Source organism: Hippichthys cyanospilos, chromosome 5 (genome assembly GCF_059441005.1).
Source record: "Hippichthys cyanospilos isolate Australia breed blue-spotted pipefish chromosome 5, RoL_Hcya_1.0, whole genome shotgun sequence".
Lineage (NCBI taxonomy): Eukaryota > Metazoa > Chordata > Actinopteri > Syngnathiformes > Syngnathidae > Hippichthys > Hippichthys cyanospilos.
Window position 1 is genome coordinate 1,178,428 of NC_142373.1, and position 20,625 is coordinate 1,199,052.

A 20,625-nucleotide genomic window follows, 5' to 3' on the forward strand; every position below is an offset into this window, starting at 1 on the left:
GGACGGCAGGTAACCCAAATATTGCGCGTGTGTCATGTGGGCTTTTCATGTGTTTGCGTGTTGCCCACTCAAGGCTATAGCGTTTTGATTATTTAAACATGTGACAAAGTCGTCAAAATGCAATTCATTGTCCTAACTTCATGTTCGTTCCCACGAACTCACCCGGTTTTGCTGGCTGGACCCAGGCTACCGCTAAGCTACCCGTCAATCGTCGACACAGTATACTAGCTGCACAATTTATAAAAAATGTTTAATCTAGAAGTGTTTAAATGTATGGTTTGTCCAACCCATTGTTTGCAGTTTTGACTGCACAACTCACGTTTTAAATGCTGCATCTTATTGTGTTGGTTTTCATTTGGTATGATTAAAAGTATATCGGTACACTGAGTTAAAAACTTACATGATAGAAGTCTAAACTCTGTTCAATTTCAGGAAATAGACGACTCCTGTGTTTTGTTACAGCTACTACGTTATTCGTGATCAACGGTACCAGTAATCTTTTCATCCAATTGCCTTGCAATTGCCCACAACGCTGGGTTTACATACAAATTGGACAAAATGTTTAAATGTTGAGTCATATGAGGTCGGTGCTTGTCAAAATTGAACGCGGTTCGCTAACCGCACCAACTCGGGACGTTAGCTCGGCGGCTAAACCAGCGTTAGCATGTCCTAAGCTAACTGCAAATGGCGACTGGGGATATCAACTTGGTCAATCGGGAACGCCTCACGATCGCACACAGAGTTCGTTGCTAGTAGCGATGGGCGATAGCCAAATTAGCCCACTTGTCATTCTCTTATCAATGCATATACTATGGGAGCGGTTAACGTAATGTCAGGTCGGGCCGAGTGACGATGAGGCCTGCACGTCTCAACGCAATTCGCTTTTGACGACAAGGCCTTCACGGAGGCTCGGCTGTTTGGGTGGATAGTCCTGCACATTCGATAACCTCTACCTCGAAAACAAACGTCAAATATGTCAGTCTTATGCCGCATTTGATTAACAGGGCTTGTTTTAATTTTCACGCCGCGGACACTGCATTCATTCGTTATCGTTTCGTACTTTAACGCTGTGTGAATGTTGTAAAGCCGGTTCAGTCCAAAAGGCCGACCGACATGAAGTTTCTTCTAGAATGGGCTTTTAGTGAGCTAATTGTCATGTCAGGTGGCTCAGTAACCAGTGGATGTGAACACGTGGGGGGGATTCAAGCATATTTTGCTTAGGTTCTTGTGTAGTATTTGATGAGCTAGCATCTAACCTGGCAAAATGACTTTTGGTTTCATTTCAAGTGCCATCAACATTGCAGTTTGAAGCTTCTCTTGAAATCATATCAATACACACGTGTGTTAAATGAATTGCAACATTCAATAAGATCGATGGTAATATGTAGCCACAACTGACTCATACACGATTGTATTGGACAGTTGTTTTGCATATGATTTAACAATTTAAAAATAACCATTATAATATCCTGTCAACATTGTGTCTCTGAAGTTTACGTGGGTTAAAAAGTTATGGGTGAAATTTCTGTATGTCATCACTGTAAATGAAAGATCACTTTCTGCTGGTCAAATCTCTCTCAAGGCAGAAAATCATTCAGTCGGGAGGGAACCACTCTTCTTTTTTTTTAACTTCACAAAATGTATGAGATGTGAAATGAACCCCCCCCCCCCCTTTTTATTAAAGGAAGGCGCTGATTGATCAGACTTGAAACTGTCTTAATTACAAAGTGTAAAGCTGTCTTCACAGTGTAAATGGAAATTCACATTGCAATGGAATTAAGGGATTGAATTTATTTGGTTGATTGTAGGTGGCACAGGTTTAGCAACAATTGAAAACAACATGAAAATGGTTTAATTGCACCTTGTAAATCTAGCTTCATCGTGTAGATGTAATTTCACTTTGGAGGGCAATCAAGGGATTATTTTATTTTGTTGATGGTGGGTGACACAGGTTTAGCAAAGATTGAAAACTTCACATATGAAACTGGCTTAAATGCACCTTGTAAATCTAGCTTCATAGTGTACATGGAATTTCACTTTGGAGGGGAATCGAAGGATTTATTTTATTTGGTTGATGGTGGGTGACACAGGTTTAGCACTGATTGGAAACTTCATATTGACAAATGATATGGCCTATTTGACCTTTAATGACATGTTGTTCCTTGACAGTGATGTGTAAAGGTTACAGGTCTAAAAATCATCGATTTCTTCTTTGTGACACGTTTGTTTCATTTTTTTTTTCCTTTGGACATATTTGTATTGTTAGCCCTTTGTTTGCTCAATATGGACTGAAATGTTACTGCCATAAGCAAATATGACAATTTACACTTCTAATACTTCTAATGAATTCCTGTTTGTCAACATCTAAATGACAATCCCACAAAATTGCCAGATCACTCATGTCTTCTCCCTTGTACACAAAACTCCGGTGGAATAGAATATCTGTCGTAACCCAACGATCCCTTTTACCTTTATGTATGAGGCCTGACTCTGTAATTTTTCTTATAACGTTCCTCCTCAGTAAGGAATATTAATCTGGGAAGAGTTCATCCCTCTTTAGCTTGCAGTGCCATTTTTTGGGGGGGATTTTATTTTATTTTTTCATTTTTTTTACAGAAAAGGAAGCAAGGAGTTACTCTTATTAATTTCTACAATGTGGACTTGTTTGGCATAGCTGAATTATTACCCCCATCACAGTACAGATTCTGCACGTTAAGTGATTAAGAATGACAGGGTAATTTGATGTAAATGACAAAAAAAACACTTGTCTTTGATGTTTTCTGACAACGTTAGGAAAGTAGTGCTTCTGAACATGTTTTCACAAATGTTTATACATCGTATTCTCCAAGTAGATCTGCATCTTGAGATTTAATGAGATGAGAACTCTGACGCAATGCAAGTCGGTTTTACATATTTATTGCGAGTACTCCTCCTAGCCTGCTGATTAATCCCAACCTTTAACCATCTTCTTTCTCACTCTCCATCACCAGGTTATGCAATGGTCTCAGCGGCACTTCCAGATCTCCAGGTGCTTGTGTCCCTCTCTTGTGTGTTTGGCCTCTCTTCCCTCCGCTCCACGGCTGAGGTGGCTCTGATTTCCCTCCTGATCAGCGCTGCATAAAGAGGCCAAGATTGCCAAGATCTGCCCCGTGGCGAGCATGACGGCCACCACGCGTGGCTCTCCGGTCGGGGGCAATGACAGCCAGGGCCAAGCGCCTGACGCTCAGAGCCAACCTCCGTTGCCACAGAACCAGGTCAGTATTTTAATTGCATAAAACAACAAATGAATTAGTTTCTGCCCCAATCACAATGCACTTGTATACATTTTTTAAAACACATGTAAGATTATTTAAACACTAATATATGAATTCCTCAGGACTTGAACACTTGTCACTTTCAAAAATGGTAGAGTCATATAACATAATTTGAGGAAACAAACTTGCCTCCGCAGGTATCCAAAGTAGTGGCTGTCAAGGTGTTACTATAAAACTGACTCATGAAACAAAATAGAATTTTAAAAAATGTTCAATATACCTACCCTGCATGTTTTTCGATTGTTGGAAGAAACCAAAGTACCCAGAGGAAACCCACGCCGTCACATGGAGAATATGCAAATTCCAAACAGGAAAGCCGGAGTCTGAAGTAAACCCGCGACCTCTGAACTGTGAGGCGGAAGTGCTAACCAGTCTTCCACCATGCCGCCCTTACATCAAATATACTGAAAAATAATTCATTTTTGCACATTTTAACACGAATTGTCAATCAAACAACAACACTAATCCCAATCATTTAATGTTTACTGTGTAGGATGAAAGGCTATCACTGCAGCATAGAAGGGAACGTTCTCTGTCTCATCTTGTTCCTAAATGTGCTGCATCTCTAGTAAGGCCCAGCGCTGTCTGGCATGTTGCATTACTGGACTGAATTTGCACAACTCTACATTTGTGTCCACTATATCCTGTGAAAAGCAATGAAAAATGGTGTGCATGAAAACCAGTTGGGGTTCCAAAGTTTAACTACACTTTCCTCTCTATGTTCTCGTTTCTATCGTATCACAGTTTAAAATGAAATACTGTATAACCTTTGAAAACAGCTACCACAAATAATTTGCGGCATCATATTCAGTTGTGGCATTTTATATTTTTTCATGAAATTTATTCGACAAACTTTCAAATAACCTTGTAGGTTAATCTTTTCAATGCTCACTGATCCGAAATCTCACAAGACCCGCAGACATCTCACGCGATGTCACACATAATAATGTTGGTTTTTTGTACCACATTTTGTGGGGTTATAGGTTGGGTTATCCCCCCCCCTCCCCACACACACACACACACACACACACACACACACACACACACACACACGTAAACTTTTTTTTTTTTTTCACTCAGTATTCATGGTCTTAGGCAGGCCTGACCGATACCGATTGTTTTGTCCCCCTCCCCCCATCAGTTCAAGTTTATTTTAATACAATTTAAGAAAATAAAAATGAATGAACGTATAAAACCGATATTTCTCCCTTTTGCTGCTGTGTATTTTGGCCCCCGTGAGCTTCCGTAGCGTCCACCTTCATCTTGTTTATGTCACACTCAAGCCAAACAGAAGGCTAGCGCGGCATGGCTGTGGCTAATGAAAGTAAACTGTTTAATCCTAAAAGATAGTTCTATCGGCAGTGGTTTGGATTTTCAATGACAGTCGTGAAACAAGTAATACTATGCTGAAACGTTCATTTGAAGCCTGTTGCAACAAAAGGCAGTAGCACAACGAACTTATTTCGGCACCCACCCAAGTATGGTAAATGTCATGCTTTGCGAGGGGAATAAGACCGCGAATAAGTGTCTTAAAAAAGGAAGCACTTAATATCTGAAGCCATAATGTTGCACATCACTAAAGATCAAGCACTTGTATTTAAATATACCGTGGAAAAGACGGGAGAAATTGTCACTTGCACATTCAACAAGAAGTTTTGAGCGCGCTCTATATCAATCTTGTACAATGTGTTACTATGCCTCATTTGTTTACACAAGTATTTCATGCATATTTCAGGCAGACATTTTGCATTTTAATTCTGTGAGTGAGTCACGTATGTTAAATGCTAGCTAAAATTAAAGCAAAACTTGATTTGAATGTGTGCCATTTTTACTCTTTTAGAAAATAATTCATCAGAGAGCAGTGGCTCTTAACATACTGGAGGAACTAAACCCGCCAGTTTCATATGCGCATTCACCAAACCTTTCTTTAGTGAAAAGTCCGATTTAAATTCAAGACATATGTGTGTGTGTGTGTGTTTTTTCTCCCCCACAGTGCATAAACTCAAAAAATAACATACCTACGAATCAGTGAGAATTCTGCTGATTTTGTATTACCATTGATTGACCACATTTGTTTGGCTTCATCTTGGAAAGTGCCACTCTCATTTTCATAATAAAATCAGTTTTTTTCTTCATTTATGTCCCACATCCTCAAATTTTGCCCGCAAAGATACGTTGTAACAAATGGTATAAAACATTCCGGAGCCGACCACTTGAAATGAATTGAAATATTAAGAAATCAATTATGCACATGATGTGCTACCATATCAGTAATGTGTTGACTCCTGACTTAGCAAAATTTCCTGCAGCACTGATTGGCCAAGCAATGTAAAGTGAACATCTGAAGCCAGTGACGGCCAGGCGGTGCATGTCATCGCAAACTCATGAGTCGGGTGTGTCTTGAACTCCACAGTTTAGGCTCAGTGGAACCCTTGAGACAGACTCACCGTAACCCCTAGAGTTCCGTCAAACCCAGGTTAAGAACCACGGCCCTAGACAGTTAAGCTGTATCAATTCATTAATCGTCAAGTCACAAGTTGATCATACAAATGTATGTTGTAGATTAGCCTACATTAGTTGTATTCGAGCCTTCGCCACGTGAAAACGTCTCATGCATTTTAGTGAGAAATAAATATCCAAAATGTGATTTATTTTTTTTCCTACCAAGAACAAGTCAGTCAATTGAAAGAAAAAAAAAATCGGACCTAAACATCATCTTGCACCCTACCACATGCACACACACCACAACACACAGATGCCCAAAGGGATGAAAAGAGAGGGGTGCAGGGAAACGGAAAGAGGGGGAAAGTAAAGACGAGGCATCAATGAACAGAGCCTACTGAGTGATGGATGAGGGGAATGTGTGTGTGTGCATGTGTGCGTTGATGAGCTGTGGTGATACGTGAGAGGCAAGCTCTATATGTAGGTCAGCCAAGCAGGAGGAGCCTTTACCACACACCCTCACATTTTGTATTTCTCACGTTTGCATTTATGAATCTGTCCTGACTATCAGCGGGGTGTTTGACACCTTCCCGCACACCTGAGTACATCAATATTGACCATATAAAATGAAATACCTTATCAGGATCTGTCTGACTCTTCAATGCCTTGCATAGACTTTATATGTCTTTGGTCTATACAGTGGCAAAGGAGTCTATATATCCATTGGAGTAGTGATCCATTGAAAAGTGGGTATACTCCAAATGTCACTGTACAGAAAAAAAGAGGTTTTAGAACATGTAAGACATCTCTCAAAAAATTAGTAATTTCTACTCTATTATGAAAAGGAGCATGACTTAATTAGGAGCCGTCTAGTTACACTATTACTGGTCACAAGCAGAATGGATGAGTGTAAAATTTGTTCATCATGAAGCAAACATGTTTTGGTTGTTTTTACATTATTAGAATTCTTCAGTTTTTTTCGCACACAACACGTTTGATTTCTACTTCACAAAATCCAAAAAGAATACATCTCCCTGTCTTGTCTCTCACACACACACGACTGTGATCACAACAGTCATCAGCAAAAAAGATTATATTATGGCAGCACAGTTAATCAAATTTGAATTATGATGATTGAGCTGATTCTCAGTGTTACTAACATTTAAAAAGCTGACACTGCATGTCAAATCAAGCACTTTTCATCCTACCACCAGTAGGCAATGTTTCCCACATGTTTGCATGAAAAAAGCCTCAGATTTTCTCATCCTGATATATTATTTACCAGTGTGAAATGGCGTTGAGTTTCTCACCTGATTCCTAATAAATGCAGTGCTAGCTGTCAATTAAGTCTCGTTTTGAAAAATTCAAATTGGAAAAAAATAATGGAATAAATTTGGTTTGAAATGAGCAAAAATGACATTTTGACCGCTAATTGATTAAAATGTGCTTAAAAGTAAATAATGTTCTTGGTTCTGAGTAGGGTTAATTTTTTTCATGGGTTTGCATACCGCAAATAAGTTAGCTGTGTTGCCTTTTTGGTTTTTGCCATAATTACTGTTTATTTTAGGTTATTGTTATTATTTGTAAGTATCAAGCCTTGTTTATAGACTGCTTGTTTAAGGAAAAAAAGCGGCGATAAATAGACATGTTTGACCAAACATGATGCATAATCATGTTTTCAATATTGATTGATTATGATTATTATTTTGGACATAATCATGCAGCCCTTTTATATCAGCAATAATAAGGGTGATTAATATGGCCATATATATATATATATATATAATCACGATTATTGTTTTTGGTCAAACATGTCCGTTTATTGCACTTTTATTTAAACAAACATTTACACATAATCATCAAATATTTCAAGTTTTTCATTTACTAAAAAAATTCAGCTCATTTTTGTACTAAATAAAATCATCTCACAGGCCAGATTAAACTCATTTACGGGCTAGAACCAGCCCGTCGGCCATATGACACCCCTGATCCAGACATATCTGTCATTTAACACAAGCTTAATTCAGCATTCTCATAATTATTATGTATGCATAGCCAACAGACCATAAGCAGCATTATGTTTCATGCAGTTATACGTGAATAAATTACCATATTCATTAGTCATGTGCGCATTCGTTTATTTGGAGTGAATACAGTAGCAATTAATTACTATAATGTGCGCTCTGAAATCAATTATTTTTTTTTGGGGGGTGAAATTTCTACCTGAATATTGCATATCATTGATGTAGCATGTGCCCAAGTAAACTCTGTCTAGCATCCTTTACAACCAGCCACGTCACCGGAAAATGCTTCAAACTAAAGCGTGGGATATGAAACCAATTGCATTGGGACAATTTTATTTTGAAGTTACTCCCTTAAGCATGGTTGTGACAATGATCTACAGTAGTTTCATCTACTTGATCATCATCATCTTAACCCGTGGGGCTCATGGCGCGAGCAGTAATTATGTAACAAAGCAGTGTTCTTATTTTCTCGGTTTTTCCTTTATCAAAACAAACATGGCAGACAAAGTTGTCGATAATGTTGGTAAGTTGTCAAGTGTTGGTATTTAAAAGAGTAGATGGATGACAAATAATATTTAGATGTCAAAAAAAGATGCGTCTGAGGGACACACGTTGATTTGAAAGTGTGTGTCCCCCTCAAAAGTTATGCTCGGACGCAGGCAAACGAGTGACTGTAAGGCCATGCTGTATTTCCATTTCCTTTTTATGTTCTCCATTCGTCATTCAGCTCTTAGCGACATTCGTGTTACCTGAGGCTGTTACTGCATTGTTTTATATAAAAGAAGCTAGCAAAGTGAGGTAACATCAGAGTCCCATCTGTGTTCACATGCAGGAGCATAACAATGAAATTTATTCTGTGTTAAGAATTTTTCTGGCGTTTAAGTCTGTAATGTTGTTTACTTATGTCCTGTTGTGTGCTTTTAATCTGAAAGGCCACATTATATTTCCGTTTCCGGTTTGTACTTGTGAAGATGATTGGTTGTCTTGCGTCACATTTCATGTCCCTTCATGCCAAACACGTCCTAGGCAGTCACTCTATTGACCAATCGTTTGAGCTGCATTGACTGCAATGCAAATGCATTGCTTATTACGCCATCCGTAGTCCTTCTGAACCAAGCATTATTTATTTTTGCAAGGCATGGAGCCACAACATATGGATGAAAGAGCCGCATGCGGCTCCTGACGCTTGGGTTGGAGTCATCTTAAATATTGAGCTCTCCAATAAAGAGACAGGTTACAATTCAAAAATGTTGTGGAGATTTTGAGTTTCCCACGAGCACCGCGAACACTGATGGATTGGACAAATTACTGCACGTCTTAAACCGTCATTATTTTGTTCTTAACTTTGGGTTACCACTTTGAAAAAAATCATAAAATATAGGTACATATAAATTAACTATGGTTCTGGGTGTATTTAATTTTGTTTGTGTTATATTTCAGACTTCATCTCCAAACTCATCTAATGAGAACTCTCCAGTGAGCCCACCGGGTGAACACGGGCAAGGGGATGGACCGCCTCAGCTGGAGGAGGAGGAGCCCGCCTTCCCTCACACTGACCTAGCCAAGCTAGATGACATGATCAACAGGTATGCAAGAAGCCTGCACTAAGCATCACATTACACTTAATCTGTTGTCCTTCCATATATTGTTGTTAGTAGCCATTTTAGCAAAACTCAATAATAATAAAATAATATAATATAATAATTAATAAAATATTAAATGTAATATTAAATTTATTCATTTAATATTAAATCTATTAAAGAGTATACAATACAACTCTGTTCATGAGGTTATGATGGAATCAACCTTTGGTTTGTCTTTTTACAGACATTTGAAAAGACTTGACAGTGCTATAAATATTCCATTTCATGCTATTCCCACTCGACTTAAGCGGCATGATTCGGTTCGATGTTCTAATTCTAATCAATTTTTGTTACTCCCCTGTAAAATGATGAATACAACCATGCAGATCAATCTTTTACACGATAATTTCCGCATCTGCTGGAATTTCTTGATAATTGTCTCTCTGCTTTCTAGGCCTCGATGGGTGGTTCCAGTTTTGCCAAAAGGGGAGTTAGAAGTACTTTTGGAGGCTGCAATAGACCTCTGCAAAAAAGGTAGGAATGTGCACCATGCTAGTAAGAGCTAATGCATTTTTAATAGTCAAAAATAAATTTCCAAAAGTACTGTTGAAATAAAAGTACATGAAAAAGACCATCTCAAATTCATATTTTTTGCAGCGCTTTCCAACTTAAAAGAGCAACATTTTCCAAGTAGCTCTTGTATATTCTTTACTTCATAGAGGCAACAGGTGTTTGTCGCAATTGTATGTCGGGCATTTCAGAATTTGTTTTCTTCCTGCAGGACTGGATGTGAAGTGTGAGGCATGTCAAAGGTTTTTCCGAGATGGTCTGACTATCTCGTTTACAAAGATCTTGACGGATGAGGCAGTCAGTGGATGGAAGTTTGAGATTCATGTGAGCACCCTTACAGTGCTGCGTTATTTTGTTTAGAGGATTATTGTAATTGCTTTTTGTATGTTTTTTTTTTATTTATTTATTTTTTATTCTTCCTTTGCCATCTACCCCATCGGGGTTTGCAGCGATGTATCATCAACAACACACACCGCTTAGTGGAGCTATGTGTGGCCAAGCTCTCTCAGGACTGGTTCCCCCTACTAGAGCTCCTGGCCATGGCCACAAACCCTCACTGCAAATTCCACATCTATAATGGCACACGGCCATCAGAGACAGTCCCTGCCGGAGCACAGTTGGCTGACGACGACCTCTTCGCCAGACCGCCAGACCCACGTTCGCCTAAGGTATTTCATTGTTAATGCTAAGTATCACTTTAATTATGGAATCAAAATGTCTTACTTGTTTTTGCTACACTCTTCATTCTTTTATCATTTGCAGGGCTGGTTGGTGGACTTAATAAATAAATTTGGCACGTTAAACGGGTTTCAAATGTTGCACGATCGCTTCATGAGTGGCGAAGCACTGAACGTCCAGATCATCGCTGCACTTATCAAGTAAATTTTCTGAAGAGCCTGGACTAATCACCGTTTGCTTTCCTGACTATTCATGTTTCTGTTTTCTCTCACTCTCTCACGCTCCCTCTCTAATTGCAGGCCTTTTGGCCAGTGTTATGAGTTCCTCACGTTGCACACAGTGAAGAAGTACTTCCTTCCCGTCATTGAAATGGTCCCCCAGTTCCTGGAGAACCTTACTGATGAGGAGCTTAAGAAAGAGGCCAAAAATGAAGCCAAAAATGACGCACTGTCCATGATAATCAAGTCTCTAAAGAGTCTTGCATCCCGTGTACCAGGGCAAGAAGAGACTGTGAAGAATTTAGAGATTTTTAGGTTAAAAATGATTCTTAGGTAAGGATAATGTGTTGAAATTGAAACACATATTGATGAAATGAACCGGTATTAATGTTTTATTTTTATCCCCATCAGGTTATTACAAATTTCTTCTTTTAATGGCAAAATGAATGCACTAAATGAAGTCAACAAGGTGATCTCCAGTGTGTCCTACTATACTCATCGGCACAACCCTGAGGAGGATGAATGGCTGACTGCAGAGCGCATGGCGGTGAGTTCAGTCGTTTGGTACTTCACTTATGCGCTCCACTCTGGCATATGTACTTGATCATATTTGTTTTTTGCTTTAGGAGTGGATCCAGCAGAACCACATCCTGTCTATTGTCCTAAGGGACAGTTTACACCAGCCTCAGTATGTCGAGAAACTAGAGAAGATCCTTCGCTTCGTTATCAAAGAGAAAGCGCTTACCATGCAGGATCTTGACAATATCTGGGCAGCACAGGTTAGCATCACAGAATGGTCCTGCTTTTGATTTTTTTTTTTTTTTTTTAAATAACCACCCCCCCATCAGTATTCATACATTTGTTGAATCAACCCACACTGCTCCAACATATAAGGCTTGGAGTTTTCCTCCTGAATTAAATAGACTTCTGAAAAAGATGCTACCTGGGTAGCAGCATTTGTTGGTCCAAAATTTGCATTTAAATGTTAATGATGGCCCGTTGTCCCCACATGATTTTCGGGCCACTTGCAGTTGAGTTTGTTTGGCCCAACCCACTACGGTTGGGCACGGAGAACCGGGGAATCGTTCAGATGGTATTTTTCAAGTTTCAAAATGTCAATGCTAAATCTGGATTACCAGTTCAGCACTCTGGTTTGCCTGTTTCCCGGGCGCATAATTTTTTCCATGGGACGCATAATTTCCAATCAACGTTATCAAACTTATTTTTAGGGGTTTTGCTATACATTGTTTCGCACAAGGCCATTTCATCTTGCAGCGGGGGTCATGCTCTCAATGTGACTCATACTCTTTGGCTGCCTTAGCCAATTGCTACTTTGATGCTACTTTCAAAAAGCGTTACATCGGCTGTGGTTCGAGGTAGGATGTGAGCAGTCTTTTGAGCTAAAGTGTCGGTCAAGAAGGCAAACCAATAAACCTTTCTCCCCATCCAAACGAACGAAGTCAGCGATCTAGGACGTTTTTGGCCTTTAAAAACGAGCAATATATAGAGTAGTTGAACGATTGATTTGAAATAAACTACTATCTCCATAGTAGTGAAGTTATCTTTTCAAAATATTGTTGTGTATTTACACTGAAAATAAAACTGTTTATATAATCTTGAAAATGGCTACTTACCAAGAGAAAAATTAAAATATCTTTTAGTGCTGTAATTTCAATACTGTGATATTTTTGCTTAAGGTTATCATAATGTCAGATTCTGATATCGTCCCACCCCTACTCACATACGTTTAGAATAATTAAATAGTATGTTACAATTGTGACAGATAATTCTCCCAATTCTCCCACTATGCTCAGACATGAGCAATTTGGCACACGTTTCATGCTTTGCACACACAATTTAGGTGCTCACTTGAAAACATTTATTTTCATCTTATTATAATACTGAGAAATACAGATTTTTCTTTTGAGAGTTTTTTTTACATAATATTTTGGTACTAGGCGGCTTGGTGGCGCAGTAATTAGCACGTTTGCCTCACAGTCAAAGGTACCCGAGTTCTAATTAACCTCACTCCGGCCTTCCTGTGTGGTACGAGCCCGCGTGGGTTCTCTCCGGGCACGCCTGCTTCCTCCCACACTCCAAAAACATGCAAGACAGGTGTATTGGACATACTAAATTGTCCTTAGGTGTGATTGGGTGCGTGAATGGTTGTTCATCCCTGAAGCCAGCAGCGATGGGTACACCAGCAAGCCTGCGACCTTTGTGAGGATAAGAGGCTCTAGAAAATGGATGGCTGGATGGATTTTGGTACTGCAATTAAACTCGAAATGACAATGTATCTTGTTCTTCTTAAATTTGTGTTTAATTTTGTTTTAGAACATAACAGCTTCAAAGAGTAGTGGTTATCCACATGTTTTTTTTATTTGGGGAACAAGGCATGTTCCTTACAAATCAAAACCAATTAATTGTAAAGGGGAAAAAAAAATACCTCTCCTTCTTTATTCAGTTTTGCAGACTGAAGTTGTGTGATGATTCTTTGGACTCCTATAAATTGAAGCAGAATTTTTTTTTTGATTGAATCGAATCATCTTAAATCGCAGCCCCCAAATCGGAATTGAATCGTGAGACAAAGATTCTCACTCCTAGTTTTAGGAAATGAAAATATTAATTGGACATTTACTCTTTTATTCAGCAAAACCTGATCACTTAGTAACAACTTAGTCCGCCATGTTTGTTTTGATCTCGCAATTCACGTTTTCTCTTTTTTTTTTCCCCGAGATCTCATTGTCGTGAGATTTTGTCTGCAGGATCTCGTTATAGGGGAAAAAAGCCTCCTGAAAGTGCTAACAACATCAACTCTACAATATTGTCCACTTCCCTTTTTGAAATATTTTTAAAAAATATATTTTTTGTAGTTAAGAGTCTGACTCAAGAATCTTTAGGCACTAGAACCAAATTGAAAAACACTGATTGTCCAAATTCAAATGATACCCTGCACTCATAATGACAAAAAAAAAATGTTAAATTGACAGAATCACGATATGAGGTATCAACCCAAGGTTAGCGATATGCTGTACAGGCCAGTGCTGGATTGGCAAGACAAAACACTTCTAGAAGGCTCTTAACATTGAAACCTGTATTGTCAGCAAGAACATTGCCTTCATAGATGTGCTAGTTACCTATGCCTCAAGCAATGCCCACCCTTAAAATAAATAAATAAAATTACAAAAAATAAAAAACAATCAGATGTTGATTTAAATTTACACAAATAATATCCTATTTATGTGTATGTAATAAAGATTTTAGTCTTTATTATTATTTTTTTTTCCTCCTGTGATTAGGCTGGAAAACATGAGGCCATTGTGAAAAATGTCCACGACCTTCTGGCTAAGCTAGCATGGGATTTCTCACCTGAGCAGCTTGATCATCTATTTGACTGTTTCAAGGTGAGTTGGAGTCCTAATAATTTGCCTTTGAAAAACTATTATGTCCTAATTTATTCTAAAAATGCATTTGTTTCTTTTATCCAAGATAAGTTCTCATTTTAAAGTTGTTGAACAATCATCTGCTGTATAATGCAATGGATGCCAACAGTAGATATCACAAATGGTTCCCTGTGCAGGCAAGCTGGACGAATGCCAGCAAGAAGCAGCGTGAGAAACTGCTGGAACTTATCCGCCGCCTGGCCGAGGATGACAAGGACGGTGTGATGGCCCACAAGGTCCTCAATCTGCTGTGGAACCTGGCCCACAGCGACGACGTGCCTGTAGATATAATGGACCAAGCTCTTAGCGCTCACATCAAAATACTGGATTACAGTTGCTCACAGGTAAGTTTTTAAGATTTTTTTTTTTTTTTTTGTGTTTTTATGATCTAAAAAAAATAAATGGAAATTTACAACCTGACTGAAGAATTGGTTAGTACGTCATAAGAAGTTGCCGAAGTTCTCAATTTGCCAATGATTGACCATGGTTCAAATCTGTCGACCCATTCATGTACAAGCATTCACACAAACAGTCACCCCCTTAGGTATCGGCACCCTTTCTCCCCTGAGCATTATGGCAGGCAAGATTAAACAAGGCATAGGCGAACACGATTTTCACCAAAATTAGTCAAAGAAGTTGGAAAATCAAACATTTGCTACCTTCAAATAACTCTTCTGTATATACATGTAAAGCGCTTTTGAATATTAAGGAAAGGTGTGCATATCTGATTTAAAGACAGGTTTGGGTCTGTTTAGGTATGAATTGTAATCTGTTATGTTAGGCATGGAATGATAACTTTCTGACGGTATGATATGATCTTGAGAAAAAATATCATGGTATTGAAATAAAAGCTCTAAAATATCATTTTAAAATCTTTGTTGGATAATAAATCATTTGTTAAAATAACATTCATCGTGCTAAACTAACATAAATATGTAAGTAAATCAAATTCATCCAAACATTCAGTGAGCAACATGGGTTTTGCTCACCAAGAAACATACATGAATTAGTTCTGATTGAAAACATCCAAGTTAAACTGAAATATGGGCACTTAGTATAAAATAACTATAAATCTACTGCACAATAATATTCAAAATAATTATTTATTTGAAATAAACTACCATTGAGTGCTTGTAGTTTATATCAAATCATTCATTTACTATGTGTATGAATTTATAGTACAATCTGGATTCTGTCATTTCATGTTGAGAGAAACACGCTAGCTGTGTCGCGCTCTCATGCTCTCCCTCTTCACTCGCTCCTTCACTTTGTTGAGCCGCGCTCAAGACCGCTCGCATCCTACCTCGAGCAATAGCATATGAAACACTCTGTAAAAGTAGCATATGATAACATGTTAGCCACGTCACCTGCGCTATTTAGCCACGGGAGCAAATTTATTTTGATATTAGAGCCCACAAAGCAGGAAATGTACTAAGTGATTGCCTGCAGTAAGAGCTGCACATTGCAAAATGCCTGTTAAGGCAGATGATGCGGGAGGGGAAAAAAAACTGGAAAAAACCACAGATGTAATCAAATCAAAATTTTCCTTCCCTGTTTTTTGCGGTGAATTTGGCCCTCAAGCTTCCTCACTTCTGCATTCCTCCTGTTTACTTTGCATTCACACCAAACAGAAGGCTAGTGCTGCGTAGCTATGGCTGATTGAAGCAAAACGTTTGTTTCTAAAAGACAGGAGTTGTATCATCAGTTGTTTTGGTTTGCAGCCACAGACGTGGAAAGTAACATCACAAAGCAATGTTTACTTTAAAGCCTGTTGCAATAAAAGGCAGGAGCACAGTGAACTTAATTTGGCAGCTAAACGGGTACCAACCGAGTGTGTAACATGTCAAGCCTTGCGAAGAGAACAAGACAGTGCAATGCCAATAAGAAGCAGCCTGATGAGGAAGAGTCCTTCACACAAGGAAGCATGTGTGATGAAGGGGCATGATGGAGCGCGATCACGGAAGCGGCCGTGTTGCACATTGCTCAAGATCCAAAAAACCCATACGTACATATAGTGGAAAACACTGGGGTGGAATTGTCCCATGCTGCACGATGATTCCTCAAGCCAGACACAGTGTGGTCAGGCTGCTCTCCCTGGCCAAAAATGAGGCGCACACCTCAGGTAGAATCACCATAGAATGTCTTTTATTGTCATTGTATCGCCAGTATGCAACAAAATTGGCAGCACCTTACCCAAATAATTTTGTTTGTATCTTGTGATACAAGTTGCAATGATTTTTTTTTTTCAACAACTGAATAAAGTCAAGTTGAGGTTTTAAATTTAACTTTATCAAGCTCATACAATGTTCGACTACGCTACATTTGTTTTGTACTTTAATTCTAAGAGGGAGTTATATATATTAAAGTCTAGCAAAAATAAAAGCAAGGTCGACTTGTACTCTGAGAAATACTGTAAATTCTTGTATCGCCGTCATTGCTGGCTTTTTCTTTTGTGTTTGGTGCATGAACTCAAACAGAATAACTAGTCAGTCTAACTGAACTCATGAAACTTGTGCTATGGACGTACCTCCCCGCGCGCCCCCTTCTCTTCTTCTTTCCTTACTTACAATTGGCAAACAAACCATCTATTTGACATACAAAACAGAACTCACTTGGCTGCACACAAGACACAAAGTGACGTTCAAAACATGATTTGTATTAAGTTGCGAAAGTTTTCCTCCTTCCTTTTCTGTAGCTAAGAAACATGACTGACCCCATCTGAGTGGCACTTTTCATGTAATATAAATAGTGATGATTAGACATACAAAAAAAAAATGTTTGGATAGAACACTTTTATTTACACCTTATTGAAATATATAAGTGGGTTTTCTAAACTGACTGTGTTCCTTTACATTCGTAGGACAGAGACACTCAGAAGATCCAGTGGATTGATCGCTTCATCGAGGAGTTGCGAACCAATGACAAATGGGTGATTCCTGCCTTGAAGCAAATCCGAGAAATCTGTAGTCTTTTTGGAGAAGCTCCACAGAACTTAAGGTAAGCTCATGGCCAACATACAAACATGGGCAACACATAAGCACAAACAAGCAAACTTCACCTCCAATCAGCTAAACAGACTTCCTCGCTGGAATATTTTTCTAGTTATTTCACAAAAATATGTAGTCTGCATGCCTGTTGTTTTTCAGAAAGAAAATACGAATTAACATGCAAATGAACTTAGTGGGGTAAGTTGAGTGCAAGTACCAGGGTACTACCTGCTTATCCACCAGCCAAAGTTTCAGCTTTTCTCTGACATGTTTACAACATGTTGTCATGGAATTTTTGCCATGAATCTGCTCTTATCAATTATCTCCTATGTTCCATCTCAAATGATCGTGTTAAGTATTTTTTTGAACCCCCAAATGCATGTCAAATGATATACTTATCGACAAAGGCTTGTTTGTTGAAAAACATTTTACAACCTGAGAGATGCATACGCGAGTATTTCAGCTCATTTGTCACTTACGTAAACTTTTTGCAGGACTGACTACATGCATCATTAACACACAAACCCTAGGATTTTGACAAATGCAAGGTGATTTGAGATGGATACCGGCACATAAATATCAGTAGTGTTTTTTTTCTTGACTTGCACCCATATAATTCACCCCCCCATCCAGATTCCCATGTTATTCATTCCAAGAAAAAAAAAGTAAAAAAATGAGTAACCTTACATTTCGAATGTCAACATCCAAAAGCATTAGCAGAGTAGGAAGAGCACAAACAACAGAAAACAATACTGTATGAACTAAACGACAGAAAACAATGTAAAAAAAACAATACGAAGTGAATGGCAGAAAACACTGTACAGTAGACCCCCGCCATACAACATTAATCCGTTCTGGAGTTGGAATTGTAAAGCAATAGAAACCTACGATAATTAGCTAATGCGTGCAAAACCCCAGGTTAAAACATCAAAACTGTGTATGCATATTAAAAATTCATGAGAAAATAGTAAATGCTACTTATATAAATATTGTAGACAATTATTGTCACATAGAATATACATATATTAAATAACAAATAAAAAGTATATTAAGGAAAAATGATATTTTATTTACCTTTGGAGTGACGCGACTTGAGCTAGTTACGGCCATATTCCCTAGCAATGGTAACGATGCGCGTGCCTTCGTATTTCTTGATTGTCTCCAGCTTTATTTTCACAGTAATTCATCTTCTTACTTCTCCCTTTTAACATCACTAGCAATCTTGGGACCCATGAATCACAAATGAAAGTTTGAGTTAAGCACTAAAATGCACAATAAATATGATATCGTAAGTACTCACATGAGATCAGTTCTTAAGCATGCCGACCAATTATAGACCAGCATCTTAGTAACGCCGACCAATAACAGATCGGCTTCTTAGTAACGCTGTGACACCGACCAATAGCAGACCAGCATCCTAATGGTGTATACAGTGACACCTATAGTGACGTATGAGCGTGGTGTGACTCACACAGTCATATGCACGCACCCTGACCACCAGGTTTGTATTTTGTAATTGTTGTTGATGCCGTGAGGCGGGAAAAATGCCGTAACAAGGGGACTAAAAAACTTCGTATTCCCCTTTATAAGGTAAAAAAAAAACGTAAGCGAGAGATGCCGAAACCCGGTGATCCACTGTATAGCAATTACAGCTTCTTATACTTAAGGCTGGAGGAGGGGTTGTGTTCAAAAAGAAGAAATAGAACTTTGATGAATGAAAATTCTTTGAGGATATTATCATCGAGGCCAGTATGATGAGCACATTATCCAGCACTAGCAGGCATTTCTAGCAGATATCTCTTCACGGCTGGACTAAAACATAGGTTGGCCCACTCATCGAAAAACTGCCTTGTTATCCAAGCTTCCGCGTTAGCCTTTCACATCACACGAAGCTAAACAGCTAGCATGAGGGTAGGAACCAGCGAGAGCAGGATGGGACAAATGAATCTACAGTCGGTGGCGCGCTGATATTTAATTTGTATCTTTTTTTATTATTATTAATAATAAAAGGATTCTCTATTTCTCATATTATGGAACAGGGGAATTTTTCCTTGTATGAAGTAGTAAGAAAAAGGGAAAGGCTTCGATGCATGGATTTTTTTTTTTTTTTTTTTTTTCCCCCACACTGGAGGATTTTTTTGCACGTGCAGGTTTCATTGTAGAGGAGTTTTACTGTAATGAGTTCTTCATAAACTGGACTTTCATATCTCGAGATACTACTGCACTGTACTGTACTTGGGCATTGACACAATTTCAAGCATTCCTCGCTCTGTTTAACACAACAATGGATTTGAAGTGAAAATCAAGATCTGTAGACTCTGGGCCAAAATTTGAGTTTTTCTGTAATACTGTAGATACAAATCATGTGAACAGTAGAAGTTAGAACAGTTGTTTAAACTGTTGGCCATGGTCAAGTACGGGTCATTCTCTGATTGCTTTGCTTAAAAGGAGCTTAATATAATGGTGAAAAGCTCATTAGAATTCAAATGTGGCATATTTATTTGGAATCTGGTGACACAAGCCACCGTTAGCCTGAAAAATCTAAACCCATCAGATGTGGCAAAACACTTACTGTACCTTTTATTTAAAAGAGAAAATTGTCACTTTGCTGAGGTGTTTGTTTTATTACTATTTTGAGTTCAATGTTTATTGGGGGCTGGCTGATATTTGATGAAATGGGAGTATTTCCAGTTCAATTTAAGCCTCAATATTACAGATTGGGTGCTAACAGTTATTAATGCAGACAAACCCCTGTATTTTTGTCATGATTGTCATTTGTTTCTGTCTTTAAGGTCATTTTAGGGGTGCAAGTTAGGAAATGGCAACTTTGATTCATTGGTGGCTATATTATTACGCACCAATTCTCCCAAAATCTTGCTCTACACTCCTGATGAAATCAGCAATTTTCAGTCTTTCTTGCTTCATTGCTTGATATTTTTGCCCTGCCCACTGCTGTATTCCTGACTCTATATTGCTATTGACTTTTTAGTCAAACCCAGAGGAATCCACATGTGTTTTACCGTCATGACCTTATCAACCAGCTGCAAAACAACCATGCTCTGGTAACGCTTGTGGCTGAGAACCTGTCTGCCTACATGGAGACAATGCGGCAGTTCTCCAAAGGTATACATTGGGGAGATTAATAAATACTTAAGTGGAATCATCAGACCAATTGCTTGTATGTTTTAGTTATTGTTGTTGTTTTTAATAATAATTGCAGAGGAACAGGCAGAGTTTGACCCTCAAATAGTCCGACCAGGAAGCCGCTACAGCCATGTCCAGGAAGTCCAAGAAAGACTTAACTTCCTTAGGTACTAAACTACACTGACATTTAACAGGCAAATGGTGGTGTTACTTCCAGTTACA

General features: G+C 38.6%; 1 protein-coding gene across 4 annotated transcripts in view; it reads left to right on the top strand.

Annotated features, from left to right (window-relative positions):
• LOC148423105 (ubiquitin carboxyl-terminal hydrolase 9X) overlaps positions 1-20,625 on the top strand; it is a 41,333-nt gene that overhangs the window by 273 nt on the left and 20,435 nt on the right. For 2 of the 4 annotated variants that reach the window (XM_088415129.1, XM_088415131.1), the window contains exons 2-16: positions 2,991-3,254; positions 9,221-9,366; positions 9,818-9,897; positions 10,145-10,257; positions 10,383-10,601; positions 10,696-10,811; positions 10,911-11,162; positions 11,241-11,376; positions 11,456-11,608; positions 14,129-14,233; positions 14,410-14,616; positions 17,133-17,269; positions 17,419-17,457; positions 20,249-20,382; positions 20,480-20,570. In XM_088415129.1, coding sequence (XP_088271255.1) covers positions 3,159-3,254; positions 9,221-9,366; positions 9,818-9,897; positions 10,145-10,257; positions 10,383-10,601; positions 10,696-10,811; positions 10,911-11,162; positions 11,241-11,376; positions 11,456-11,608; positions 14,129-14,233; positions 14,410-14,616; positions 17,133-17,269; positions 17,419-17,457; positions 20,249-20,382; positions 20,480-20,570 — 2,024 coding nt within the window. In that variant the 5' untranslated portion in view covers positions 2,991-3,158. The remainder of the gene's footprint in view (positions 1-2,990; positions 3,255-9,220; positions 9,367-9,817; positions 9,898-10,144; positions 10,258-10,382; positions 10,602-10,695; positions 10,812-10,910; positions 11,163-11,240; positions 11,377-11,455; positions 11,609-14,128; positions 14,234-14,409; positions 14,617-17,132; positions 17,270-17,418; positions 17,458-20,248; positions 20,383-20,479; positions 20,571-20,625) is intronic. The other 2 variants (XM_088415132.1, XM_088415133.1) reach the window with 1 other exon arrangement.